This window comes from Melanaphis sacchari, unplaced genomic scaffold (genome assembly GCF_002803265.2).
Source record: "Melanaphis sacchari strain LSU unplaced genomic scaffold, SCAv2.0 Contig44_pilon_pilon, whole genome shotgun sequence".
Taxonomy (NCBI): domain Eukaryota; kingdom Metazoa; phylum Arthropoda; class Insecta; order Hemiptera; family Aphididae; genus Melanaphis; species Melanaphis sacchari.
The window spans coordinates 3,871,472-3,881,692 of record NW_020271295.1 but is presented as its reverse complement, the minus strand read 5'-3'; the positions used below and the strand labels follow the sequence as shown (position 1 = coordinate 3,881,692).

At 26.3% G+C, this 10,221-nt stretch overlaps 3 protein-coding genes across 4 annotated transcripts in view; 2 read left to right on the top strand and 1 right to left on the bottom strand.

Moving 5' to 3' along the window:
* Positions 1 to 1,136: 1,136 nt before the first annotated feature.
* LOC112597974 lies at positions 1,137 to 6,708 on the top strand. 2 transcript variants are annotated; one of them, XM_025344252.1, is made up of 10 exons: positions 1,137 to 1,347; positions 4,016 to 4,221; positions 4,281 to 4,433; positions 4,569 to 4,661; positions 4,866 to 4,958; positions 5,109 to 5,168; positions 5,404 to 5,514; positions 5,679 to 5,932; positions 5,997 to 6,156; positions 6,571 to 6,708. In XM_025344252.1, the coding sequence occupies exons 2-10, from the start codon at positions 4,023 to 4,025 to the stop codon at positions 6,672 to 6,674; spliced, it is 1,227 nt and encodes a 408-aa protein (XP_025200037.1). In that variant the 5' UTR covers positions 1,137 to 1,347; positions 4,016 to 4,022; the 3' UTR covers positions 6,675 to 6,708. The 2 variants fall into 2 exon arrangements, with proteins under 2 accessions (XP_025200037.1, XP_025200036.1); XM_025344251.1 differs by having other exon boundaries at positions 6,568 to 6,708.
* LOC112597975 lies at positions 1,523 to 3,646 on the top strand. Its single transcript, XM_025344253.1, has one exon. The coding sequence runs from the start codon at positions 2,629 to 2,631 to the stop codon at positions 3,166 to 3,168; it is 540 nt and encodes a 179-aa protein (XP_025200038.1). The 5' UTR covers positions 1,523 to 2,628; the 3' UTR covers positions 3,169 to 3,646.
* Positions 6,709 to 9,254: 2,546 nt separating the features above from the next.
* The window catches only part of LOC112597945 (spondin-2), a 135,974-nt gene continuing 135,007 nt past the window's right edge, over positions 9,255 to 10,221 (bottom strand). The window contains exon 8 of the mRNA XM_025344203.1: positions 9,255 to 9,394. Coding sequence (XP_025199988.1) covers positions 9,391 to 9,394 — 4 coding nt within the window. The 3' untranslated portion in view covers positions 9,255 to 9,390. The remainder of the gene's footprint in view (positions 9,395 to 10,221) is intronic.

Below are 10,221 nucleotides of genomic sequence, written 5' to 3'. Positions count from 1 at the left end.
AAAGTGTGTGGAGTCTGTGATAACCTTAGGTAAATATCCTAATAATGAACAAAGTAATATCCAAAAATTAATTTGTTTTAATACTTCTAAGGCAGCTGTTTAAATTTAACATTTGAAAAAAAATGTTTATGATGTACTACGTATTTTATTTACGTATTTTATTTACGTATTTTACGTATTTTTATTTATATAAGTATCTAAACATTTACCTAACATTAAGTTTATACCTGGTAATTACTAATATTAGCCATTACTAATGATAATTAAAAAAGTGTATTCTTATTTCAATGGTTTTCGTACCTATAGTTATGAATGTTACGATAAAGCATTATATAATAAAATAATGAAAACTGGATGGATTTTTTAGTGTACATATAGATTTTGGTAATTAATTGTACCTGATTTAAAACAAAACCAATTTTTGAAAATTGCATAAAACTATAATAATAACTGTTGCTATATTTTTTAATACACGGTCTTTATTAACTTAATGTATAATAAATTGTTGCAAGCTAATAACCTTAGCTGTTGATGCTGTACCATGAATAAAAAATAAAAATAAAAATAATTATATCTAATACCAGTAAAAAAAAAGAATATTAACTTATTAAGTTATTACTATAAAAAAACCCCTTTAATTTAACGTAAAATAAAAAAATAGAAAATAGGAGAACCTATTAGTATAAAATATAATTTTTGGTAAACGCGACTGCATACTCTATGCACTTTTTTACTTATATAGATTATATTATGCATGTAATTATTTTATCAATTTTTTCTATTACAATGATAATATATAAATAGAATAGTTCAATAATGTATACGGTATTATATTATTACACTACAGTTTACTATAAAATATTGTATTATATTATATATGTTGGCGTTTAAATATTTGTGTAATATAACTAATAATAACTTATTTAGGCAATCTCCATTATATGATATTTCATATAGGTATAGCTATTTTTATTTTACAAAATATCATATATACCCACATTTTAGTTATCCATATTATATTTGTAATAATCTAAGACAGTGTTTGTAATACACCGAAATGACACTCGCCCGCACGGTCTTCTAAGACCGTGCTCGCCCGCATCGAGACACATGCGTGATTAGATATAAGACCAAAATGCGACGCGACGCAGCGTATTACTGGAAAAAAACAATCGTTGATCGTTATTCGTTGCCGTCTTGTGAATGCGCGTATGTTGATGAGTGATGACCGTAACTCGATGTCAGTTTGTCAAATTGTCTTTCGGTCGTGTATAACTAGACACTAGTGTTTAACATTGTTTAACTGTATATTCGCTTTGCACATACACCGAACGTCCATTTGACAAGGTAAGTATATGATATGTTACTTTAGTATTCTATATATTTATTACACTTGTTTTTTATTGCACCTATCTACTTATAATTTATGTAATTAAATATTTTCACGATAATACATTACTATTTAATCTAAATAATATGTTGAGATCAAATAATTTAAGTAAATCTACCAAACGACGGAGGTTATTAGAAGAATTAAATTTCATCCAACATCTGACTGATAGTTCGAATAATATTTTGCCCGATACAAATGATTCAAATGATTCAAATGAATTAAAAAAACCCATCCCCGTTAACTGTTAGTAATAATATTCCTTTACAGTTAAGTAATGATTTGCCTATGAAGATTGAACATTATACTAATGAAACTTTATGTAATACCGCCTATAATAACAAACTATCTGATCATATCGAACTTAGCACTATTTCAAACACCTCAAACCTACATTTGAATGTTACGAGTGTTGATGATGACTACGATGCTACCATAATAGAACAACCGTTTTCTACCAAATTAATTCAATGGGCTACTGAACATAATGTACCTAATAATTCTTTTGACGGTTTACTAAAAAATATTGAATACTCATAAATGCTTTAACGATATCCCAGTTTCTAGTAGAACTTTTTATAAAACTTATTCAGGAGTATCTTATGATAAACCTGTTAAAACGAAGATAGTTTCACCCGGCATTTACTACCATTTTGGTGTAGGATATAGTATTAAAAAAGTATATTGATAAACAATTTTCAAGTGAAACTATTAAATTAGTGATCGGAATCGATGGATTGCCTTTGATGAAATCCTCGGGAAGTGCATTTTGGCCAATATTAGGTTACATTCGACAGAAAAAATGAAACTGTATTCCCTATTGGCATATATTGGGGTTATAGCAAGCCAGAAGATAGCAATATTTTTTTTGAATGATTTTGTGTCTGAGATTAGAGAACTTGTAATAAATGGCATTGATGTTGAATTATTTAACAATAATAACTGTTTAACTGTTTTTTCATAAAAAAGTAATAGTTGACACATTTTGTTGTGATGCGCCTGCTCGAGCATTTGTGTTGAAAACTAAAACACATACTGGCTTTTATTCTTGTGCTAGATGTACAGTAAAAGGTCAATATTTATTAAAGCGTGTATGTTTTCCTGATTTACGGTGTTCTATTAGAACACATGAAGATTTCATTAATACAATTCAACGTCAATATCACAAAGATGGTGATGTAACTAAAATTATTAGCATTCCAAATTTTGATGTTGTACAAAACTTTTCATTAGATTACATGCATGTGGTATGTTTAGGTGTTGTTAAAAAAATATTGATGTTGTGGAAGGGGAGCTTTAGAGTTGAAAGGAGGGATGTTAATAATCAAAAATTGAATAATCGAATAATTAAAAATATATCAGATAGACTTTTATCAATTAAAACATATATACCATGCGATTTTGTTCGTAAACCTAGATCCTTAGATGAATTGGCACGCTGGAAAGCTACAGAGTACAGATTATTTCTTTTATATGTAGGAATTGTTTCTATTCATTCAATTGTGCCCAAAAAATTATATCAACATTTTTTGTCTTTAAGTATAGCCATGACTATTTATTTGAGCCCAAACTTCAGAGATTTAGCTGAATTTGCTAAATTGTTAATGTTTAAGTTTGTCAAAGATTTTGGTAGTTTGTATGGAAATCACTTAATTTCTCATAATGTGCATGCATTAATCCATTTGTTCGATGATTATAACAATTTTGGCTCATTAGATAGTGTAAGTTGTTTCAAATTTGAAAACTACATGGGTCACTTAAAAAAAACTTGTTCGTAAAAGTGATAAACCTCTTCAACAAGTTGTTAAAAGATTTGAAGAGCGTTCTAATCTTATTGATAATCCCACAGTGAACCTGAATAATAAAAAAAACTGAAACTTTGTTAAAGAAATATGTTAAAGAACATAATGAAGGTCCATTAATAAGTGGCACTACATCTCCTCAATTTAAAATTTTAATTTTAGATAAAATTAAAATTAAAATTCATGTCAATGCTGACTCATATGTTGGCTTATATATTAATTCATCTTTTGCCTTAGTGAAAGTGATCAATATTTGCTATTGTCAATGTTTAAAAAAAAATATAATATTAGGTAGACAGTTCAATAGGCTTGAAAGATTGTTTGAGAAACCCATTAAAAGTGATAAACTGGGTATTTATAAGGTAAGCAACTTTTCTAAAACAATTTGCAAGTATAACATTGAAGATATATTTACAAAGTATGTTATTTTAATTACACATGATTTAGATTTTGATGTAGCTATTCCAATTATTCATTTTAATCACTAAATTGTGTTCATTTTAATATAAACATAAAATGATCCATGTAAAAAATGTAAATAAAATATACTAATATAATTTTCTAATATTAAGTGTTGTTAATTTTGAATATACTACTTAGTTTTTTTTTTTATATGTAGGTACTAACTATTTATTTTCATATGTGTTCAATTTTTTTTTATTATTTTAATAACTGAGCAAAGCAAAATTTAAAAATGCATTTATTTAAAAATATATTTTATATATTTTAAAAGCATTTTTATTATTAAAACATAAAATTACCTAATATTTTCATAAATGTATATATATATATATATATATATATATATATTATGTTATAATAGAATCATAATGTGGGCCATAGTACATTTTACTGCAGACAATACTGTAGATTATGTACCTTCAGGTTGGATACGAAAAAATGGGATAACAGTGTTATGTGCATGGCCAAACAATGATATGAATTTGAAAAAATTCAGATCAAACCGATTAAACCCCAACAAATCCGACTTCACCTATTACAAGTGTAGAGTAATTTCTAAAGATATTGGTAAGCATTGCAGATTAACACATTTAAAAATGTATAAATCTTTTTTTATTTTTTATTAGCATTATTGTCTGAAGCTCGCATTAAAGCTGAAAAAGCCAAGTTCACATCAGATGTATCAGACGTAGACAATTACAAAACAAAACAAAAAAACATAAATCCATTAAACAAATCTGTAGAAGCTATTTTGCAAAAAAGAAGTTCTTTATTACCAGGTAGTAATGTACATTTATTTAATAAATATTAAACATATTATATACTTACTCGTTTATTTTAAGAAATTGTATAACATTTTAGTTCAAAAATTTTAAGTTAATAATGAAATAAAAACAAAAATATCATTTTTGTAGATCATTCTTTGGAATATGTTGATGAAAATTGTATAATGGTGAAGAATGATGATGGTTTTAACTTATGTGAAAGTGACGAAAGTTCTGAAAATTGTAAGCTATATTATATGCCTATATTATATTTGGTCAAATTTGTATATTTATTACATTTTACCTTATTTTTAATAATAAATCGTTAAAAAAAAAAAAAGGTTAAGTCTGATATGATGAATTTACTGTTTTAAAGTAATATTTCTTTTATAATTATTTATTGAATTATTTTATTTATCTGCATTATGTAAAACTATATTTTCACAGTATCTACGATTGATGACAGTGATGCCGATAAAGATTATAAACCTATTAACAAAGGTGAAAATAAAGATAATACTAACATCTGGCTTACTGAAGGTTTGTTTAATTGTATCATACTAATTTTAAACTTATTATATGCTTACCTGCAATGCAATAATTATTTATTTACATTATCTAAATAATGTTAAGCTTTTATAAAACGTGAAAGTGATATATATTATTTATTATAATCATTCATTTCTGCAGATATGAGTGAAGTAAATGATGAGAGTATGGTTGCAGAAGATACACAGAACAATAAATCAGGTAAATTTGTTAATGTCATACACTCATAACAATATATAAATTGAACTAATGCAATTTAAATATAAAATTAAAAAAACAATGTAGATAATATTGTACTAAAATAATTATAGATTTTAATGATCAATGTACACTGATATTATATTATATATTACTGTTCATTGTAAAGCTTATGTTATAAGTAATACCAATTAACAAACTATTAACAATATTATTTTATAACTACCTTATGTCTTAGGTTTAAGTAATTCAACTGTAACACATAATTACTGTGATACTCCTACTCTACCACAATTGCAGCCTCTACAGTCACAAAAAATAGAACCAGTTCATTCTCAGTCATTTATTGGTAAAGTATTCCATTATATTTTATTTGTTAAACCAAATATTTGATAAACAATTTAGTCATACAATTAGATTTATTTTTTACTTAAATATTTTTTTGTATTGTGAATAATTACAAATATATAAAATGTTTCTGTTAATAATTTAGTTCGTCTTGCTTTTTCTTAGATTTCCAGAAAGCAACGTTAAGCTACTTAGCTTTTTTAAAAATAGAAATTTCCAAAATTGCAGACAATCAGCAACAAATATTAGAGCATATTAAGCTATCAAACAATGTTAATATATTTCAAGGTTCTGCAGGTGATCAGAGATTGGAACACGAAATAGACTACTTCATTCATAATTGGCCTATTTCTACAAAAGAAGGATTAACCAATATGGAAGAAAAAATGAAATTGGATGTTAATTTTAAAAAACAAGTTGTATGTTTTTCTTATTTGTATAAAAATTAAATTTGTTGTATCTTCTAAATTAAAATGTTTTCAGGTGTGGGAACTTGCAAGAGTAGGTGGCAAATCATTGAAAAGCATGATTTATAAAATGATGAAAAAAGTTTTTGAAGACCAAGTCTTGATTTCATACACCTACTATGGTCTACGAAATAAAGAAAATTTTTCATTGTTGGCTATCAATAAGGCAATTTTTGGTAATAACATGCACATCTATTATTGATATCTTGTTATAGTTTTTCAGTTCTCGTGTTTTAATACTTTTAATCTTCTAAATAAAAGTGGTATTTAATAAAAACTATTTAAAAATGTTTAGGGGGGGGGGGGTAAAGGGTGACATTTTTTTACATGAGCAACTATAACTATTATTTCCCCAAAATATTTTTATAATATTATTGTTGTTAAGTATAGTTTTTTTGGTATGTCATTGATTTTAATTTTAAAAGTTGATTTTTGAGTTTTTACTTTGATATAATTGTTGAATATTTAGTAGTTTAGTTTTTTCTGTATAAATATGTTATACGTGCTATTTATATTTTTATTTCCTGGGAGTCTAATAAATCTTCAAATGCTTATTTTCTAGTATAAACTTAGTTTTAATATTTCAGAAGCAGTTAACAAGTCCAGTATTAAACATTCATCTGATGATGAAATCATCACCTCAATCGGAAAATGGTTAACGTGTGCCAAAGGAAGACTGGAAAAAAAAAATTAAATAATAATAAATACGTCATTAATCATTATATTATATCCATTCAACTATGATTTAAAAATAAAAATAATGAATTTCATTCAAAGATATATTTTTGTTCACTTTATTTAATACAATTTTTTATAACTTTAGGTCATATAATTTTAATCATTGTAATTCAGTGTAAAAGGTCTAAAATTATTTCAAATTCTAATTAAATTTAATGTTTTGGTAAAAAAGTAAAAAAAAAAAATTTTTAATTTATTATTTTTGAAAAATTAAACTCATTATTATAAGTTTGATTTTTTTGAAAATTTTGATGTTAAAAGATTTTATTTTCATACATTTTATAATAATAATTGTTTTATAGTTCATAGGTATAATAAGAAAAAATCAGGTTTTGTCTGGACGTGTCCTCCTATTAGATATCTCATTGTATTAAAATCAATAATCATTGCAGAATATAATAAACATTTAATATTTTTTTTGATTTAAGAAGAATATCATATATTTATTTTTATATGATATTTGTCAAATATCTCATTCTGAACATTCAAGAGATGTGGATAATTGGTGCATAAGACATGCAACAGATATCTTATGGATATGTTATTGATAATAAAAGTATATTAATTAGATATCTCATTGCACTTAAATTAATAATCATTGAATATACATTTAATATTTCTTTGATATAAGAAGAATATCATATATTTATTTTTTATCTGATATCTGTTGAATATTTCACTCTGAACATCCAAGAGATGAATAAAGTTGGTTCATAAGACATATAACAGATATCTAATGTATGTTAAAAAAATTTTGTACAGAGTTATTTAAGACATACAATAGATATACATATATATAAATGAATCTTCAAGGGATATTTATGCAATATTTCTTTGCTGTATGGGAGGCACCATTTTAAAAAGCGATTATCAGTCACCTATTTAAACAATAAATAAATTAAAGACATTTATGGATAGAGGAGATCATCGCCGTCACAAAGATACTAATTCAACCTTTGTAGGACAAATACCGGCTGAACAACATAAGAAATCGTACAGGCAGAAAATCGGCCGCCCGAATAGGATGTTTACGCTTCGGTACGGTAGCCAATATATATACGGTGCATTCGGACAGAAAAATTCACTTTTCATCCAGTCTCCGACCTGAATATCACTAAAAAATCAACAATTGGAAACTGAAGAAGTGAAGACTCAAGACTCAGTAGACACTCGTGAATACGAGGAGGTGATCTTACTAGAGAACGATCATTCCAGCGGCGAAGTCAAGATCTGAACGGAGACTACGATCGACGACAACGTCGAAGATATAAAATACGATAACTATCACCGACGCACCTCCAAAGCGACTTTACACGCGGATTCACCATTCTAGCTATCGGCTATGCAGTGTCCCCTCGTGGTTACGGCAGCGACATCCCATTCTCTCAACCGATCTACCATTGCGATTGACCGTAAAAAAAGTCCTTTTCAGGACTGTCAATAAAGGCCCTCCCGGCGCGCCTATTCAGGTGTTCACTCTGAGCCGCTTCACCTAGCCGTGACTTACACAAGACCGTGGAAAGGTATTGCAGACTCATCCCGATTATTGTAAATAATTGTATAATAATAAGTGCCCCTAAAGAATTATATTATAGTCGCACCTCTATAGGTCCGATATCGCCCGTCACGGCTAGCTTACTCAAGCCGGCTGTATGACCCGGAGTAAATGTTACTCTCCATACAAATTTACAATAATTTAGACTTTTGGAAATAAAGATACGTCCATAAATTGGCATTATAAATTATTCTTAAAGATAGGTCGCCGAATACTGCGTACCTTATTAAGGTAAAACGTTCGCAATATCGTTGCATTCATTGTAAATTATCTAAAACATAATATATAAATATACATTTTTTTTCTTACCTTTTAGTTTATAATATTCATTACAAAAGTTCGTGTTTCAATGCAATATATATGTTACAGTTAAAACCCTAAATCCGTTGAAACTAGTTTTAACTAGTCAATACTAGTTTTCACAAACCCCTTTAGTCACTTCTAGTTTTAACTAGTTAAAACTAGAATTTACTAAGACTATCACCGTCAAAACTAGTTTTAATTTATTTTATTTAGTTAGAATTAGTTGTGTCTAAAATATTATATTAGTGAAAACTAGAGTTATCTAATAAAATCCGTATTATTTATATTGATAGGTAAAACTAGTTTTAATTAGGGAATAGTAGAAACATTTAGTACATATTAAGTAATTATTAAATATAGACTTTTATTATATTATTTATTTCGGCAGGACAAACTATCATGGCATTTAGAATTACATTGAATTTTATTTTTTTTACATAAACAACGATTTATTCCGCAGGATGTTTTGCAAGTGCATTTTACAAAGCCTTGCCCTGAGCCAGTTGATGTTTTTTGTTGCGGCTGCACGGAGGGAAATATGATTTTTTGGAATTTGATTCTCTGTGATAAATTTTTCTTTACATGTTATAAATTCAGATCTGAAAAAATGTTTACTGATTACTTACTAATTACTAATTTTATTTTATTTGGTAAATAAAAAGGTGATAATGGACGCACCTACAATAAAGTTTTTCTAGAATTCCATCCTTACATCCGATTCTATATAGAATTCTAGTTAAAACTAGAAGTGACTAAAGGGATTTGTGAAAACTAGTATTGACTAGTTAAAACTAGTTTCGATGGATTTCGGGTTTTAACTGTAACATATATATAATTACTTAAATACTTTCTCCCATAGGTCAACATCTTATATTGTACGTAATACAGGGGAAATAAAAAATATATATATAAGCTACTAAAAATCATATATTTTATAATATGTTTCTGGAATTTGAAGTTAAAATTATCAATATTGTCTTCAATGTTGGTAGGCATTGAAATAATATCAAAAAACTTATTCAATGACTATTATATAGTTTTCAGATGTTTATCCCGAATGCGAGAAATAAATAAATACGAAGGAACTAGGGAGTTTCCTTTGTATTAGAAGTACCATAACTATATAAAAGGATATATAATAGTGTTTATGAATATAATGTCTATATAATAATATGATATATTATATTATAAATACAATAGTATTACTACGTTTATTATTAATAATATATGTATTTATATTATAATAATAATTATTATTATAATACTCGTATTATTAATTTACGCAGTCAAAGAGTAATAATTAGAAAAAATAACTACAACTTATGGAAAATTATAGATATAGCCACATTTTCTTTAAGTAAAAAAAATAAGTTTAGTATGAGAATATTATTTATCATGAATCATAATCCATAAATTATAATACTATATTTCACTACCTAAAGTATTATGTATCATTATGATATAAGTAAATATGTTTTTTTTACAATTCTGATACATCTAAATTACAAATAAACAGTTTGATTAAATTACTAAAAATTACATTAAAATAAAAAATACATATTATTATTTAATAATCAATGATATTACGAGTACATAATACATAGCCTATATTATACAAAATACAATTATTTAAATCATACTGAAC

Coding starts and splice junctions, on each gene's coding strand:
- LOC112597974 (XM_025344251.1), top strand. CDS start 4,023: ATGTGGGCCATAGTACATTTTACTGCAGACAATACTGTAGATTATGTA. Junction 4,434..4,568: donor AAGAAGTTCTTTATTACCAG/GTAGTAATGTAC, acceptor TCATTTTTGTAG/ATCATTCTTTGGAATATGTT. Junction 6,157..6,567: donor TATCAATAAGGCAATTTTTG/GTAATAACATGC, acceptor TTAATATTTCAG/AAGCAGTTAACAAGTCCAGT.
- LOC112597975 (XM_025344253.1), top strand. CDS start 2,629: ATGCATGTGGTATGTTTAGGTGTTGTTAAAAAAATATTGATGTTGTGG.